At 39.8% G+C, this 19355-nt stretch overlaps 1 protein-coding gene across 1 annotated transcript in view; it reads right to left on the minus strand.

Moving 5' to 3' along the window:
- Positions 1-19355, minus strand: part of CHST15 (carbohydrate sulfotransferase 15) — a 47617-nt gene that overhangs the window by 16450 nt on the left and 11812 nt on the right. Inside the window, exons 2-3 of the mRNA XM_027726436.2 lie at positions 2392-3453; positions 1306-1645 (exon numbers count right to left, since the gene is read on the minus strand). Of these exons, the coding sequence (XP_027582237.1) occupies positions 1306-1645; positions 2392-2934 (883 nt within the window). The 5' untranslated portion in view covers positions 2935-3453. The remainder of the gene's footprint in view (positions 1-1305; positions 1646-2391; positions 3454-19355) is intronic.

The following is a 19355-nucleotide window of genomic DNA, read 5'->3' on the forward strand; positions in this document are numbered from 1 at the left end:
AGATGGCAATGACAAGACCACATGCAGGAGAAATAAAGAATTTAAGGTATGACCCCAAAACAAAGAACAGAAGCAGCACTGCAGGTGTCCCAATGCCTCAGAAAGTGGCCTTCCTTGCCTGTAGACACAGCAGTTCATTAGAAGAGATATTTTCCACATGCAAGGAAACTTAAAAAAGCTCCAAAGGAAAGTAGTGATTGAAGTCCTCATCAAGTGATCTCCCCCACAGCATTAAGTTTGTCCTTGTTCCCAAGGCGGTGTCTGCCATGAAGCAACAGCAAATGAAAAAACAGAAACAAAGATATCCCTAAAATAACCATTATCTTCCTCTTAGAAACAGTAAAATCACTGAAAAGCCTGTGATCTTTGATACCAAAGTCATACAAAGTGAGGGCATGCCAGCACTGAGCAACTAGACTCAGTGGGAAAATCCAGTGCCTGGGTGGAATACTCATCCACATTTAGAGGGAGCCACTAAGCACACAGCAGGAAGAAATTGAAAATGGCTCTTCTGTGGCTCATCTAGTCTCTAACCACAAGATTGACCTTCCTTGGCATCCAGAGAAGAGAACAGTAGAAGGAGATAAACACTTCAGACAGATGAAACAACATGCTCAGCCCCACTGCTTCGAGACAGCCTTTAAAGATGCAATCATGAGGGGTGGATGCATTTTGCTCAGCTGGCCGTAACCTCAACTACTCAAATCTTCCTTCAGAGACAGAGGGTGACCTCATGAAATATTGATGTCAACCAGGAAAAGAACATCAAAAATATGTGAAGGTTCCTTGGCGTGAGAGAGATTTCTCATGCAGAGCATCTCGACTGTTCAGTGTCAACTGGAGCTGCGACACTAATGAAGCTCCTATCACAGCTGTGTTTATTGAACCATAAAGACTGAACCCACCCACATTTTAAATACTGGCCCATCATTTATTCATGTGAGAAAGCCTTTACAGAATTTTGCAACACGAAACTATCGCTGCTGTTCTCCAGCTCCCCCATCACAACCTAGTAGCTCGTCTTCTTGCCTTTACGAATTCACAGGGTTCACGAATATCTTGTGGATTTTTTTTTCCCTAGATCTTCCAAATCACTGCAAACAAACCAAATGAAACGTGCATGGTCTCGAAAGGTTTACCCAAAATGTAGGCTGAAATGTCCCGAGCATCCGCCACCTGGATTTCTCAAAACTATCAACTCCAGTGGCAAGCCAAGAAGGAGCAAACCTATGAACTTCATCCCAAATGTGAATGAAAGTTTAGGAGACACAACTTGCCTGGATACCAGAGGACATGTTCACTCACCAAAGCGTTTTCTTGTCCACCAGTGGGGCTCTTTGATTGCTGAGAACCGGACCTCGGGGTGCAGCCTGAGCCGGTCGTACAGGTCCGTGGTGCCACACTTGGGCTGGCCAATGATGTAGAAATGGGGCAGGCAGCGCAGGCGATAGTGTTTGCCCTTGTAATGGTACAAGTGGTTCCAAAATACCTTCCTGAGGTAATCGAAGAAGATCCGAAAGCGCTTTGAATACAGTGCATAAGAGTTTGTTGCATAAGGGTCTGTGGTTGTGTTCCCTCTGTACTCTTCATACCAACAAGGGTTCTTGCTATTTGGAAGGAATTTATTAGGAATTACTGAAAACATCTGCAACATAAAGAACAACAATTTCAGTCAAGGCAGCAAACAACCAACAGTTATTTTCTTGCTTAGCACAGTGAGAATAGAAACACTACGTGGATATTTTTAACTCTTATTTTTTTAAATACAAAGCTGACCCCACTTATTGCTTCTAATGACACCAGAACCAAATCCTGTACAAACTGTTGGACTGAGAGAGAAGTATTTAGAAGTCCTTTTATTTTAAGGCCAGAAAGGGCCTCGATAATCCTCCAACTCCTCTCCAGCCCCAGGAAGTGAATTTTAAACTCAAACATGTAATACTCAGATCAAATTACCTTCCAGTTTTTAGCTCTGCAATACAAGGTGTGCAATGACCAGATTTGCAGGAAGGAACACTGGTAAGCAGTTATTAGAAAGCCTCTTTTCTCATTTATCATTTAAGGTGACAGGTAAATCTAAGTCACAATGGTTTTGCATAAGACAAGGTAAAAATTCAATAAGGATGTACAGCTATGGGAATACTGCCTGATTTTTTGCTTCAAGTGTCAAGACCACTTACATGACACATCCATTCTGCCCATGACTCAGAAGGACGTGATCTACAGTGTCAACTTCACAGATGGTGTAAATCAGGAGACTCTAGATGGTGTTAATAACTATATGAATGTGTAAGCAGTTGCACTTTTTGATATGTAGGTAAAAGATTGATCCAAAAGTCCCAAAATAAGGAAATATAAAGCAGTTTAAGACACACTTCAATTCATACTTACGTGTGGTTCTTGTTTCCTCAGTTCTTCTAAATCGGGGCGCTGCCTCGTGATAAACTCTATCTTTGAAGTAATGGTGTCAATAATTAATTTAATGCTTGAGTAATCCTTTACATATGAAATATTCATTTTTGAAGGCTGGTAATGGTCTTTCATGTCACTAAGGCTTTCATTGTCCATTAAGCTTGGATTGCTTGCAAAAGCTCCGTAATGGAAGGGAGACGGTATTAACAGTAGGCCATGCTTGGCTCCAGTCAGTATGTAGGATACCATCACCAGAGTCATTACAATCAACCCAAACATCAGGCTGCATAGCTTCCCCTTCCTCAAGCAGAAAAATCCATTCCAGCTCTCACAGTGATCAGTCCTTACTTCCAAAACTGCGAGCCACTTCATCTGCTTGCTGTCGGTGTACAAAGGGATCTTGTTTTCCCCTTTGCAAACAGGACACTTCTGGTTATTGTGATCAGGCCCACGGCATCTGAAACACTGTCTGTGCAAGTCATTTGGTAATAAATGTATGCAACAATTAATACAGTACCTCATATTACTGCCATTAAACTCCTATATTAATGAGCCAAGCACAGCCATAAAAATGTTTCTGAAGCGTGTGAGTCATCTTCTGTAAGTCTGAAATTGTTTAATTCCTTGAGTGATTCTGCAGCTACTCAGCAACGCAAAAGGACAGGTTCAAACCAGAATAAAAAGTGACATGTGTCACATAAAGAGAAAAAAAAACAACAACCAAGACATAAAAATAGATGTACTCTGGGTGTAGTTTCCAAAAATTTGGCTCAGTAAGAGGAATGTGGTGAAGTAAGAATCAGCTGCAAAACTGGCTCAAGTTTTTCCCATTGAACAAAATGAGAAGGAAGAAAAATTGTTACATAGTGTGAAAATATGCAAAAAACAAAAATAACTCATTGTCCTCTGATTTCTGTTGGAATAGGCAAATATGGGCAGAAATTTCCAGGTTTTCTTAAAATAAGAAGGTTCCAAACCGGACTACTGCTACTGGAAGCTTCATCTTCCCAGAGATGGTTTCAAAGGTTTGCACTGTACAACCTAAAGAAACAAAAACAGATATATAGATATACACAGACATAATATCTACATTCCCCTTCATCCAAAGCCATAGCAAAGCACAAGTAACTTCACAATTCTATTGGAAAGATGTCTTCTGTTTGCCAAGTGTATTAATTACAGCATTCATGATATTAATCCCAGGAAACATTTGGCTCCAGGTTCACAGTGAGCTGCCCTTGCTTTTCAATCACCCATCTGCTCACATCAAGGGCTGGTTGCTGCCACAGGTAAAACTACACGACTTCCCACATCTGCTCACTAACCTATCTAACAGATCTTAATCTGCTCCTGAAATATGGGAGCATTTTTGGACAGTGTCCAGTAACACAGGTTTAAATAATTACACTCTGTCTCTACGTGGGGACCTTAAATTAACTGTCCTGAAGTCAGGCAGGATCCTATTTAAGAGAACAAGGCAGAGATAAGATAACAGTCTCCCATCAAATATATGAGATAAAAAGCCAAGCAAAAAACCCAATAGCCATGAGTAAAACATTCAGAAAATTGAAGTGAGTAAAAACCAGACACAAGGAAAGGCTAATGACAGGATCTCAGGTTTCTGGAGCAAATGATGGGTCCTCTTATTACCCCATCAGAGAAGTATTTTCATTACTGTTATGAGTCCCCACAACTTGACTATTTTTCCTTTCGCTCTATCAACACCTATTTTTGATGCTTAAGAAACATTGCTATAACTCTAGATAATAATTCCTGTTTTATTCCTACAAAATTATCCTGATCAAATCGGGCAGTCACTTCAGATTAATCATCTTCCCTCTAGCTGTGTTTTTGTTATGAGACAAAGTGCTTTTGTAAAAATTATTTGTATTCTTGATGTTTCTCCCACGTAACATTGACACATGTTAGAGGCTTTCTGCAATCAGAGCAAGTAGGCTGTGTCTCAGGGACTCAAGAATAATTAGATAAATATTGAACAAAAGTATTTGCAAAATAGTTTCCTAACAAAAAAAAAAAAAAGTTCATTTCCTTAATGAGTTAATTCTCTAAGTCAGATGAGACAGACAGAAGTCGTGGCATAATCATTCCTGACTATATTTAAACCAAAGGGAAAGAAATCAGTGAAAGACTTCTCAAAGAAACTAATCTTAAAAACTTCTCCAAAGGAACAGAGTTGTGATGATTTTGACAGAAATCTGAATGACTGGAGAGACTAAATCAGATTCACTGTAATATTAAACCTGGAAAGTTTGTGCTTTCTTATACATAAAATATCCCCCCAATGAGTGTTCAAAAGACCTTGATGGTTGTCCAAACACAACCAATGGTCCTAATGGCTGGAGAGGAGGAGGACAAGAAAGGGATGTCCTGACAAGAAGTGAAAGGTTTCCTCTTTACAAATAAATATTTCAGGCAACAATGAGACACCTGAGTAAAGATTTTCAAAGATGAAGTAAAGAAGGCAGAAGTAGTGTCAGGGCAGATTCAGGCGTCATCTACAGAGGCAATAGAGGAAATGAAAACAGAAATAGTTCTAAAAAAAAAAATCCTGCAAGAAAAGGGAGAATGGAGATGAGAGCCTTCATCACAAAAGGTAGGAAAAGAGAGGTGGAAAAAAAGCCCCTCTCAAAAAAGATCCACGAAGAAGTGGCTACAGGTTACAGCAGTACCTGTAAAAGATCTGGTAACCACAAGGAACCCTATAGCATCTCTTCAATTAAATTAATCATGTGCTACACATTTGTTTTTATGTTTCTTTTCCTAATCCTTTTACCCTGAACTACTTCACTCTGACCCCCGGTGAGTATCTCAATACCCTCCCAGACCTCTGCTCTCCAGCTCCTTAGGTGTTTATTTTCAGAGAGATTATGTTACTATGTTACTACAGTTTTGTTTTCAGAGGGACCACAGTTACTATGCACTGTTTACGTAGAATAAAGAAAAAAATACAATTTCCATTCCTCTTCTAACAGGGATCTGAAACCTGCTCAGTGATACTGATTGAATGGATTTATCTGAGTCTTATAGAATCTACTTTTTTTTCTATTATCTAGGTTTGTGTGTTTGATATTAACTCTCAAATTTTTTAAAAGAGCAATCAGAGATGCATTAATGAATACAGAGCACAGGATCTTATAAAAACCACATAACATTCTCTGTCCTTTCTTGTGTCCATTTGTGTGTTAATAAAATGGACCAGAATTCATTGAACCCTTCCCAGATGCAGACACTTCTCATGAAAATCTGCTACAAATATTACAGACTCAAGGAAAAACCATGTTAACCACATATTTGACAGCTGAACCAAATGGTTTATCAGGAAGCTGATACAAGGGAAGAAAAGAGAAATATGTTTATGCTACAGTAAAACTGAGATCTTAATCATAACCATAACTCATGTATACACACTACAACAGGCTGCTTAATTAAATGATCAGTTTGATGACCTATTACAGGGCAATATGACAGATTACTCAGCTAGTAGAATACAGACATTGAGCTCATTTTTTTTAATAACTGCTAGTTGCCAATGTACCATTTTACATGATCTTCCACCGTCATGTTCATGTAATAAAAAAAAAAATAAAAATTAAATGAACATATAAAAGTCAGGATAAAATTCCCTACTGCCACTCCCTCCTCTTTGCCAGGAAGCTTTTAACAGAAGTTCATTCCCCAGCAATTTGCCACACCACGAAGGATGCTCGCCAGAAGGGCAGGATCTTCCCCCAGCCCTCATTTTCCTCATCCACCCCATGAAATCAAGACATTTATAGAATCTTTTCTTTTGTTTGTTCCTTCCATTCAACATTCCCAGCAGTCAAAACCACAGCCACCAACACACATCACCTTTTTTACATCTCACTGCTGAGAGCAGAAGGATTGCAGCAGAAGGAAGGCTGTGAGACTTGAGCTGGCAATAAACCATGTGTGCCTTTTTATATTTTAGTTGCAAAACTGCTGTCTGTTCGCTGGCAGAATATTACTCTCTTCACACAACCAGCAGTGTCTTTGTATATTGAATAATGTAACATGTAATTTCCTCTTGTTGAGGTGAACAGTGAATTATTTATGACCTTGTCTATAGGGCGTTTGTCTGCTGTACATTAACGTGTGTCAGCTCTAACCACAAAGCAGAAATCAGCATCAACCTTTGCGAGCTCCTTGGCCCTAAGCAATCCTCCTCAGAAAAATAAGGATCTTTGGGAAATATCCTAAGTAGGAAACGTGGATATACAAGATGACACATGGCGGAAAGGGGGAAAAAGGAATAGCTGTCTTAGGTTTCTATATATTCCCACTGAAGCCCAGGGCACCTGAATCACTGTTTCAAACTGAAGGAGGCTCAAGTTAACAAATATATTTCTATGCAGCAGAGAACTTAATAACAAACAGGTGAGCCCTTTACTTTGCTAGTTTCCCTGTGCAATTCCTTCATTCTGTAAGAGGAGGAGCCCTTGGATGCTCAGGATGCAGGAGAAAAGGCTAGGAGGTAACACTTGCAGCTACCACAAAAGCAAACAGCAAAAGGCTGAGCTCCTTGCTGGAGCTTTACACCAAACTTCTGAAAATGCAGTATCCAGCATGCCCTACTCGTCCCCAGGTGGGAAGCTAAATAGGGTAAAAAGAGAAAATACCCCTAAAATAAAACATGCAAGACTTTTCATCATTCACATGGTTTTGTTGACTATATAAAAATATTTCAAGTTCTATTTAATTTCTACTAAATAAACATTTAATAAAATTCCTCCCTTTTCTCTTAAAGGATTGTAAGGGAAGACTGCAATCAAACTGGCTATGGAATCACAGAAACATGGAATCATTGAGGCTGGAAAAGCCCTTTCAGACCACCAAGTCCAAGTGTTAACTCAGCATTGCCAAGGTCACCACTAACCCATGGCCCCAAGTGCCACATCTACACGGGTTTAAATCCCTCCAGGGACAGGGACTCCACCACTGCCCTGGGCAGCTGCTCCAGGGCTGGACAACTCTTTTAGAGAGGAAGTTTTCCTTAATATCCAACCTAAACTTCTCTGTTGCAGCTTGAGGCCATTTCCTCCTGTCCGAACCCTTGGGGGAAGAAATCAACAGTCTATAAGAAGAAATTGCTTTCATATGATCAGTCATGTAACTACAACTCTCCTCTCAACTATGAATAAGGTAAAACAGATGGAACAGATTTTACATGCATATACATCTTCTGGATATCTAAGTGTATGACCTGTTTTTCAGGTCACCAGTCTTAATATTTAATATGCTTTCCTGTCTGTCATAATTCTTTAAAACAAAGATAAAACAAACTTTTTCTAGTACTCTCCAGGCTAAATTTTGTACTAGCCTTGTTATTTTTAATCATATTCAGCTTCTCCTACCACCACATGAAAGGGTAGCATGCTGTTAACCAATTATAAACAGACTTCAAGTACCCCAGTAACACATTTCCCAGCTTGGGGTTTAACTGCTTCTCTGGTTTATAACAGTGGAGCTACAGCACTTTGTTTCCCCTCTTCACACAGTATAATTAAAACCTGGAACTCACTGAGGCCAAAATTGTGAATGTATTTGAAAGACATTAGACAATTAATGGAGTGTAACTCTACCAACGGTTGCTATCCTCAATTCCCAGAAGCTAGAAAGGGATGGGGATCAGAGAAATCTATGAATACCTGTTCTTACACTCTTTTACTCCCTATTTATTTCTGGCCAGAGGCAGAGGGGAGGGGCACAGGTGTCTGTGCCAGTTGAATATTTCAGGTAAGATAGTTGTGTTGGGTAGGTCACGGTCTACAATATGGATGTCTAAGGCAAATCAGAAAATAATCCCTCAGCTCTCAGGTGAGATGGGATGAAGTCCAGCCAATGTCCCACAGCTGCAGCTCCCTCAAATAGGCTCCACATCTCACAAACCACACCTATTTTCTTTCTGTCCTTTTTCCTATTGTCCCTCCAGTCAGGCATCACTTGAAGAATTTGTATGTTGATGTGTTTATTAGAGCTGAGAGAAAATGGGCTCTTTTTCCCAAGGAATCCTATTACTTCCCATTAAAAGTAAAAAAACAGAACTATTAATATATGGAAACACAAGAGTGCTTCCTGTTCTTGCTCTGTTCCAGCTGCCTGAAAGGTTGGAGCCAGGTGGGGGTCAGTCTCTTCTCCCAGTAACAAGTGAAAGGACAAGAGAAAATGGCCTCAGGTTGTGACAGGGAAGGTTTAGATTGGATATGAGGGAAAAATTTTTCACTGGAACATGGAAGTGGTGGAGTCACCATCCCTGGAAGGATTTAAAAGTCATGGGACTTGGGACATGAGTTAGTGGTGGCCTTGGCAGTGCTGGGGGGGATGGTGGGACTCCATGGTCTGAGAGGGCTTTTCCAACACAAATGGTTCTTTGATTCTAAGTTGTGATGTTTGTTATTTATCCACAATATCAGAAGTAGTTGCATCACAAGAAGACACTTCAGCTGAAGCACCACCCAATACAGACACATGGAATCTGTCCTCTGCAGCAGGTAACCCTTGCCTCCCTTCTTTTTTTCATTTGAAAGCTACAGATGCTATAAAAATAAGGCTAAAAATAAGGCTAAACACCTTTAACAAAAAACAAAAAAGCAAAAGATTAGGCAAAAGAGAATACTGCTAGATCTCATCTGATCAGTAATTTCTGAAGGAGCACATGGCTTCTAATTTAATATATCTAATGACATTCTTCAAGTAATAGCTTTGTTGTTTTATCCATAGTCTCCTAATTGTTTCCACTAATCTGGAGAAATATTCTTATTGCCAAAGTGCCCTCCCTGCCAAATCAGGAAGGTTTGTTTCATTCAAGTTCTCAGTTTGCACTGCTGCTGGTTTCTGAAATCTCAGCGCAGAGCTGATCCCACGCCCTCCACAAACACTCCAGAAATAAACTTCCCTTTGGAAATATTTCACTCTCCAAAGCTCCTGTGAAGACAAGGCTGTCATTAGTCACAAAAAGCTGTAGGTCTGTGAGTGAAACGCTGCCCACAGTTGTACAATGATAAACTTTCCGTGACTCACATCAAGAGGAATGGAAACATGAAAGGGCAAAGTGAGGCTGGTAGAGTAAAATCCTCATAACATTTTCATAGGGAAAAAAAAAAAAAAAACAAAAACCAACCCAAAATATTTAGTAGCAATGCAGCACAACCATGTAATTCATTTTCCATTCCTCCATCACCCATTGCAACCTTGTCAACAGCAACAGGGACCAGCTTTGTCCCTGTACAACAGCAATTTTTTAGCCAATGCAGGATAAATTTACGACTCTGGACACAGAAAACCTGCAAAACTTTACAATTATGGACACTTTTTAGCTATCAAGCTTACTGGAAATTATTTGAATTGAACCAGACTACAGGCAGCACAAGGATTTTTGCTCTTAGACACCATCTGTTCAGAACAACCCAGAGTATTTGTACAAGTGTAATGAAGTATTTGTACAGAGGGAGGAAGTTCATCCTGTTAGTGGGCAGGTTGTACCATTTAAATACAATAAAAAAACAGTACAAGTAATAAAACCTGAGCTAAATTAAAAAAAAAAAGAAGGAAATTATGTAAGGAAAGGAGATAAATAATTGTAGATTTTCTCTGTCTTGCTTGTTGGACACATTTGGCTCCTCAAGTTAACATTTTTTGAAATAAACCTTGCCTGAACTCACATCTATTTACCTCAGAGAAATCAGCAAGCTGCCAAAAAGAAGATATGTCAATAAAATGAGGATCATGAATCACTGACCTCTGCAAACTTCTGGCAAAAAAAAATATGAGAAAAAACAAACCAAACAAAACAATAAAAAAAATACAAAATGCAATTGCAGTGATTTAGAAAAGCCACAGGACTCATTACAAAGCTCAGCAACCTCCTGCAGACTGAAGTTATGTAAAGCCCCTTTATTTACTTAACCCCCTAATTTTTAAAAAAATCATCAATAAATGCAACTCCCAAGAAATTATATAAACCCAATACAACCATTTTCACGGCAATCAATTGGAAAACAGCTACATTCTCAAAGGGGGAATATGTGGTCACAACCCATAATTATACATTCGACCTGTTGAACAACTGCTGCACTTTTGTCCAAACATAAAATAATCTTTAAAGAACCCAGTTCTGGGGCTTCTTAAAGCCAAAGAAAACCTCCTGAATCCCCACTGAATCAGCAATCTCGCCTAAAAAACAACTGTGGCTTCTTCCATAACCCAGCTGGTTTCTTTCTCAACATCTAATCCAAACACAATCTGCTCCTTCCTCATCAATACACTCCCAAAGAAAATGCGAGAGTGGAACAAACGAAATGCTCCATGTGCAAAAAAAAAATAATTCAGCAAACTCCCCTAAAATCAGCATCAGGGTGGTTGTTTCAATCACATAAGGATGACTCTTATTATTTGTGCTGCAATGCTCAGGAAACAGTTACTGAGATTGAATCACCGCTCAATTAAGGCATAAACACTGCCTGAATAAACAGATTCTTGGAAGCAAGGAAAAAAGAGGCGGGAGTGGGAAGGGGAGCTCCCTGTCCTGGATCAGCTACAGCAGGGTCATGGCCTCCCCCAGAAACCTGTTATTGCACCTGAAGTCTTGTGCAGGTTCCTGGAAATTACCAAGGTCCAGCTTCTTGTACTCCTGATGTGCCACATCCACACGTTTTGATATTATTGTCTGATCTGCCTCGAAAATGTGAAAACGATAAAGCTTGATATTACCCATTTTTAAACTCTTTTTCAGCAGAAAAAAACCCCACTAATTGTATATAATTATTTCCATACTCTTGCTTTCTATTTTATCTGATTTAAATAAATCTAGATTCAGATTCATCATTTATTTTTGGGTTGCTTGCAGAATAAACAATGCAGGTAGGGAAATAAAATAGGATAAAAGTCAGTCAACCTCTGGCCTACTGATAAACTCTGAGCTAAACTCTCCCTTTTAGATCTAAACTAGCACAGAGGTTTAGAAGATAACAAACTGGTTTCTCCACATTTAAGGCAGGGATGAGATTTCCCCAACAGCTCCACCACAGCAACACCCGCCTCAGATCCACACAAAGTCATTTTCCAAAAGCTATTCCCACTCAAGATTTATATGGAACTGTAGGGATTTGGGGCATCAGCACTGCAGTGACTTCTCCAGAAAGAAAGGTCCAAAAACCTTGGAAGAAAAAGAAAACCACCACTAGCAGCCACCCAACCTGTGCCACCACAAAGCTCCACGAATCCCTCCCCTGTGTCAGGGCAGAGCTCCCAGCAACGTTTTAAATCTTTCTTCTTGTACAAACACGGAGCAAAGTCCTGTTTTGATGCATTCATAAGGATGCTCAGAGCAGAATTTTGCCTGTGGTACACACTGGCTTCTCTACTCTTGATCAAAACTTGCTGTCTACGATGTGCAGCATCTCCAGCAATTCATCTTTTCCCTTCACTTAGTTCCTATTCATCTCACAGAGTGTCTTGCTACAGAATCACTGACAGATTTATCTTGACTATGAAAAAATTGCAAACTGTAAAAAAAAAAACCCAACCAAACCTGTGTCTTTACATAAAGTACTCCAGTGCATTTCTTCTCATAAAAAGCCACTTTAACCCAGTTTCAGAAATGATTAGGCGCGGTCAAAATTTATTATCTTTATTTTTAACCCTCACAGTAACTGTGAGCAACCTCCCAGTATATCCTGCATGGTCCTTGAGGTCATTCCATGGAAACAGTGGTAAACCAATGCATCCATCATGTGGGGCTCACAGATTCCTCTCCCAGAAATCTGGAACCAGATTAAAGAGTTCTGATATTCAAAATACAACCAGAAATCACATCTAGTTAACAAAAACCACTCGGTCCCTCATTAAAACGATCGAATCGCTGAGAGCCAGAATAGACATAAAATACTGAAGTTAATGGGAGTTATTTTAATTTTTACCCCTTCCTAAGTGTATTTTCTTACATGTCCAGAAAAACACCAATGCCAAAATAAGATAAATACAGATGTAGAAGGTTAAATAATGTATTCAGTGATTTAATTTCAGTGAGAATTCGTCATTATAAATTTGTCCTATATACTTTCTTTTGTTATATAGAGAAAAAGGAAAATAAGCCAAGAGCTCCCTGTGAAGGTACAGGGATCACCTGAACTACAGCTTCAGGTGCAGAATGTAGATGTTTTATAAAGCTGGTCTTGCCACAGATGTTTTTATTACATTTTTAATAAGATCAAATATCTGTTGAAATTTCATTCCCAACACAGGGTATCACAATAGTTTACAATAATAGAAATTTTTACCTACCTGCTCTTTCAAGGAAAATATCCCACTATCATCCCACAAGTCAGCCAAATTCCTGTTATGTGTACGAATGCAACAGGGAACCAGGAAGAATGAAGGCTGAATCTGTTATGAAGCTCTTTCACTCCAGTTATTTTTATCAAACAAATTGAGGAGGTTTGGGGGTAGGAAGGTGGGAAAAAAATATCATCTCTAAATACAGCTCCCATCCACCCTTCAGTCAGGCTGTAATCAGAAATAAAAAAGTACTTATCTTCAGAAAACTCCCGAGGCAAAGAATTGGTCTGGTATTGACAGAGCTCACGTACCAAACCCAGATGGTTTTTTGTTGCCTGTTTCTTTCTCTCAGCTGTCCATCCTGCTTTATTTTCAGGCTCCCAGGCCTGCTCATTGTTTGAGTCTCTGGAAAAATATCACTGCAATTTACTCAAACAGCTCTTCTGGAGCAACTTACTCAACAGAAACGTGGGTTTCCCTTCATGCAAAGCTCAGTTAGGTGAGGGTAACACGCTCACTTTCATCATCTTACCTGAACATGAGAAAAAGTTGTGGCTGCCCCACCCCTGGAAGTGTCCAAGGCCAGGTTGGACGGGGCTTGGAGCAACCTGGGCTAGTGGAAGGTGTCCCTGCCCATGGCAGGGGGGTAAAACTTGATGGTCTTTAGGGTCTCTTACAACCCAAACTACTCTACGATTCTATGAGATTGCTCTGAACAGCCAATTTCTCTGTGTCAGCCACAACATGAGGTTCAAGCTACTGCTTCAGATTGAAGCACATGCCATCTACACCTCTAAGGATTGGGGAGGTGAACACCAAAGCCTCCTTGTGCTAAAGAAAAATAAACCTTCCCATTCAGTGTGCCAGCTGACTCTTATTCAAGGAAGAGATGGAGGGCTGGTGTAACACAGTTGGATTTGCAGGAAAGAATCTTTTCAGTGCTGAAGAGTTATTTTAAGCCCAGGTCTTTGTCTCTTGCATTGATTACTGATCCAGAACAAGCACGTGGGAGAAAAACGTTCTCAGAGTATTTCCAATGTCCTGCCAAGCATTTTCAGCCTCGACATGCTGCAAAAATAGTGGGCATTCACAGTTATGTTACTCTGATTACCATCTTGTTCTTTTTACACATTTGATTTTACTTGATTTTAGCAGCTGCTGCCTCAGGTTGATTTAAAGTGAGAAACAAATTCTTTCCACCATCTGATCTCTAATACTTTCTGCCACTTTGCAAGGGGGATGCAGTATAAATTGCTAAATCTTGTGGGTTGTGAGAGATCAGCTGCTAATTTGAGGCTGCTTTTGAGGGATGAATAACATTGTATGGAATAAATAGAATATGCATCACGTAATGCCTTCAGTGCCTGTTTATCTCATGGTGTGGTAAAATGGTTTACATGCAAAAATGCAACCAAGTGTTATCTGCTAGAATTCATTTGATACACCTTCACACTTCATAAATAAGCAGTTTTTCTGAAAGGGGATCAGTCTACGTGATACTTCACTTTGCTTTAAACACAATATTGTTGTGACAATTCTAGAGCAACGTAACAGCTGCTCCTTTGATTTTTACTGGCTGGGAAGGGATTTTCCTCCACCTCCAAGCCGAATTTTCTCCATAAACTTTACTATCTTAACGCAGTCATCTGAATTTTTTTTTCCTTATGAGTCATATATGGTACCTTCTCCATGAGACATACATTAAAATGGATGGAAAAACGTGTCTCATCCCTACATAAGTACCATGGAAGTGTTTTTTCATGAATAGAGCATTTCATCTTTCATCTAGTGCTGAGTGGGTGAAAGGAAACATACACAGCTGCATCCTGAAAAGACAAACTCAGCATTAGAGTCTGTCGTTAAAGTTTCTTGTAAATTCAAACAAAAATTAGTCAACTAAAACTATTCATTGATGCCAAATCAAAACTGGGGCTTTGTTTCAGTCCTTTTAAAAAAACAACCGCGTTCCAAGCTTAGTAGTAACTTTTATAAATGTTCAACAACTTTAATTCTTTAAGCAATGACACATCAGATAGACCTCAGCCCATTAACCAAGAAACCACAGGTCTGTGCAGAGTGAATTAGACTCAAAGTCTGAAGTGCAGAACCCAAAAGAAGAGCTAAGTAGTGTAAAAAAATTTCTAATTAGTCATCTCTGTAAGAGTCACACAGTACCACCAGATAAAATTCTTGCAGGTAGCTTCTGGCTACACCTAATTAAGCAAAACCTTTCTGACATAGTATCATTATATTGCTTTCAGCTTCTGAGAAAAGTGTTTATTCTGCAGAAGCTGAGAACATTTACTTCCAAAGTCTCCTACCACTATTCCTAAGTGTTTCATCCAAGGCTTGGCTCCCTCACTCATCTGTAGCACGTGCTCTTTAACCACACAAAAGTGCAAGACATTTTTACTAACCAGCTTATAAAACACCATCATTGTGAAGACATTTCTGCAAGTTTATACTCTGGATTTTGTTGCCTATAAAGATACATGTTGTTAGCAGAGCACACACTCGATATGGAACCCAGTGCCATTTGATAATGGATTAAAACACTCATTACTGTCCTCTCCTATCTTTAGATCATCACATCTAAAGAACAACACTTCTATCACAAACTTCAAAGAAATTCAAGTATCTTAATTTGCTGATTTCCACTCTTAGAGGAAAGAGGACGTGTTGCACTCTTTCACCAGCCTCTCAAAAATATCACAGCTCTTGATACTATTTCCATAACATGATAAAATCTAGCCCAGGAATCTTGCAGCTACACAAAGACCTCAGTTTAAAACAGTAACAACAAAAGGGGAAAAATCTATGCTATGTGTGGAGCCCAGTAAGTAAACACTGTAACATCCAGAACAACAATAAGATAAATCTGTTCCTCAGCCACTGAGTCGTTCCCTGCCCTGACTTGGCTCCATATTCCTGCAGGTTTCACCTGTGTTTGGCTTCAGTTTACTTGTTTTCCATTCGGAAAGAACACAACCACAAATACCTTTTCATGCTTTACGTTGCACTTAAGCTGGCCTGCAGATTGTAAACAAACAGGATAAAAACCTGAGAACGTTCTTTACTGAATTTCCATGAAAAGAAACCAGCGGGGAAAAAAAATAAAAAATCAAAACCCCAACTCTGCATAATGATGAATGTACCAAGAGAAATTTGGCACGCACTCCCTCACACCCTGCTTCTTCTGCAACATTTTCTGTAATATAAAGACAACATTTAGCCCAGCAAACTAGATGGTCTTTATTTGTGGGCAGAGGCAATCCGAGGCAAGTGCTCCAAGAGACTTTTTTTTTTTTCCGATGGATGTGTTAATTATTTAACTTCTGTTGTAGGGAGACTATCCCAAACTAACCTTCCACTCTCCCTCTGCTTGAACTGCCGCAGGGTCAAAATTCACTTTTTAGGGTCTTGCTGTGAGAAATTGAAAAAAAAAAAAAAAAAAAAAAATCCCAGTCTTGATGGAGGTCCCAGGTGGCACAAGTGCCTAATTCCTTCTATCACAAACTCCAAAGAAATTCAAATATCTTAATTTACTGATTTCCACAATTAGAGGAAAGAGGACATGTTACAGTCTTTCCCCAGTCTCTCAAAAATATCATGGCTCTTGATGCTATTTCGATAACATGGTGAATCACGATGGTAAAATCAGTAGGTGATCCCTACTGATCCCTGCCTGAACATTTCTTGGGTGCTACACAGGGATGCCTGAGGCCAGGCACCTCCTGAGATGGTCCAGAGAACATAGTTCTAAGGAGAAAAGGGGAACAACTGCTCTCAAATGCTCTGCCCTGGCCAGAAACCTCTCACTCCAATCAAAAATCCTTGTGTAGCAGGGCACAACTCAAAACTGAACAGTGGGAGGTAAAATGAGGTCTTATTTTCAAACAGCAGTGCTTGTTGATATATTTGGTTCCAGACAAAGAGAGGAGGGCGCAGAGCTGCTACAGGACATTGCAGCTGAAATCAGACCCAGTTCTGAGCTCAGGTTCCACTTCTTGAAATAAACCATTTACTGAAGCAATTCACAGAAGAAATCTGAAGTGACACCAATTCCATCAACTGCAGTTGGCAGCCAGATTTTCAAGAACAGATGTATGGTTGTTAATGATAACCAAAAAAACTTACTTTCTAATGCAGAAAAGTGGAAGTAAGAGTGTTAACATTATAAAACTCTGCAGAGAACTGGAAGCATCTCCAGAATACAACCCACAAAATACTTTGTGAGGACTTATCACTCCAACTTTAGTGGAATTAACATGTCTAACCAAAAAAACATCTCCAGCAAAATACCTCCCCAGTTTTGAAATGCATTTCCATCTGCTAAATTTCTCTGTTGCCAATAGTGTTTACCTTGAGTCAAAGACATGAATCTTTGATTTCATGAGATTAATGTAATAATTTGGTTTAGGCTGTTAATGCATTCCAAGATCTCAGACACACAGGAGACTAAGATGGCATCAAGAGCATACAGATGCATTTGGAGGGTGATTTTAATGCGATATAAACTAGAATTTCCTTAATATATGTCTGCAGCAGGGACTACACTGAAATCTTCCTAGAGTGTCTTAGGCTGCAAGAGATGGCTTCCAAGCTCATTTATTCTTTCAAAACACTTCTATATAATATAAATAATAACACTAAGGAAAGCTCCTAAAGCCCTATCAAATAAGTGACAACACAAGCATTCTAGGAAAGCAGTGCTCATTTCTCAAAAGTGACACATAGCCGCTATAAAACAATGATAAATAAAATATGTATAAGCAGATAACTGTAGAGAAATCAGCTGTATTTGTCAGCAGAAGAGCACAGTCCAGATGATGCATCAAGCTGCAGCTCCAGAGTCAAGGCTCCTGTTAGTGCCTCAGATCCAGGGAAATGTGGAAAATGGGTCTGTACTGAGCTGTTGTACCAATAACAGTATTGAGTTCCAGGTGTTTTTGTAGTGGTCACCAAAAGGAGCTGTATGATTTTGGAAATAAGGCATTGTAGATGCTGGCCCATGCTCAGTCTCCTTTACCACTTTCCACCCTCAATAACACTTAAGAAAACACAGCAGGTGCCACCAAAAGCCACATCAATCATTGTCTTCTACAAAGATCACTCCACATCCAAAGCTAAGGACAGCAATATGCAACACAGTGCCAAGAAATGTGCCACATCTTCCATCAAAGCTTCAGGAATGTGACTCACCAGCAGTTTTGGACACTGCAACCCCTCCACCCTGCCTCATGTCCTCTACAGCAGAGCTCCCACAAGAGCAACACTGCCCACACCCCATCAGCTCTGCTTGCCCTGGCTCCAGCAGGAACAGCTCCAACACTGAGTCAGCAGCCTTATCATGGAATCTTGTTACAGTTAGAAAAGATCTCCAAGATCCTCAAGTCCAACCATCAACCACTGCCACCTTCACCACTAAACCACAATCACCTCATCACTACCATCCATATGTGAGAGCCCTCCTGAGTCTGGACAGTGGGGCTGCCAGGCTGTTTTTTGGTTCAGTTTTTTATTCATGAAGTGCTCTGGTGCTCTCCTCCTGAAAAATAAGGGCAAAATAATTGTTCCATGAGCTCATCTCCTTGCTTATGCTTTCAAGGAGGGGTTGGCATCTCGAGTGTGATGAGCCCCTTCTGCGTCTCCAAAGTGGAACTTCAGGAGAGCGGGTCCTGATTTGCAGAGCTGGAGCAGAGCTCCAAATTAGAGTCAACAAGGGAAGGCACCCAGGGATCAGTTCTCTGGGCCTGAGGCAAAAAAAATGAAAAGCCAGGTTGGATGAGGCTTGGAGCAACCTGGGATAGTGGAAGGTGTCCTTGCCCACGGCAGGGAGGGGAATGATATGATCTTTAAAGTCCCTTCCAACCCAAAGTATTCTGTGATTCTATCATTCTACTACATGAATAACTGAGCCAATCCCACTCCTTTTATAGCAGTTACTCCACCAGTATGTGGAGAAATTAGGCATTCTAGAACCCATCCATCCTTGTTGCATAAGAGAAATGATGTCTCACCACTGACTATTTGATTTAATTTACAATTTTCCTGCATGTTTAAATCCTGAAAAATGCCTTCAGCATCCAAATCATTTATAATCAAAGTGACTTCAGAAGTTCAGAATAATCTATAAACTCAGAAAAGCTCACAGTTCTTCTCATTAAGTGAAAAAATAAATTATATACCAACAACATACCTCAGTTTCTTTGTTGCCTGGCTCAGTGTTATAAATTACACTTTGATAATAGTAGTAAATCAGAATGAAACCTTAAAATTATATGGGTTTCCTTCCTTTACATATGAAAACTTGCATTTGAAGTTATTCTTACTTTTCCTCCTGAAGGTTACTTGTACAGGCTAAGCTACACCAGCATAACAGAGCTGGAGCAGGCAAAATGTATCCTCCAAACATGAACATTGAAATACAACATATGTATTACTTCACTAATCTTCCTACACCTTCTGCCCAACCTGAAAACTAATTAAATGAGTAAATGCAGTAGTTTCATTGTACCCATTCATGCCATGCACAGGAGACTTGAGGGATGCCAGAATTCACTCAAATATACCTTGGAGTTTGGTTATGGTCCATGTGCATCAGACCTTTGGGGCATGGAGGGTGTGTA

Source organism: Pipra filicauda, unplaced genomic scaffold, assembly GCF_003945595.2.
Source record: "Pipra filicauda isolate LSUMZ 115617 unplaced genomic scaffold, ASM394559v2 scaffold53_size3534045_pilon, whole genome shotgun sequence".
In the NCBI taxonomy this organism is placed as follows: Eukaryota; Metazoa; Chordata; class Aves; order Passeriformes; family Pipridae; genus Pipra; species Pipra filicauda.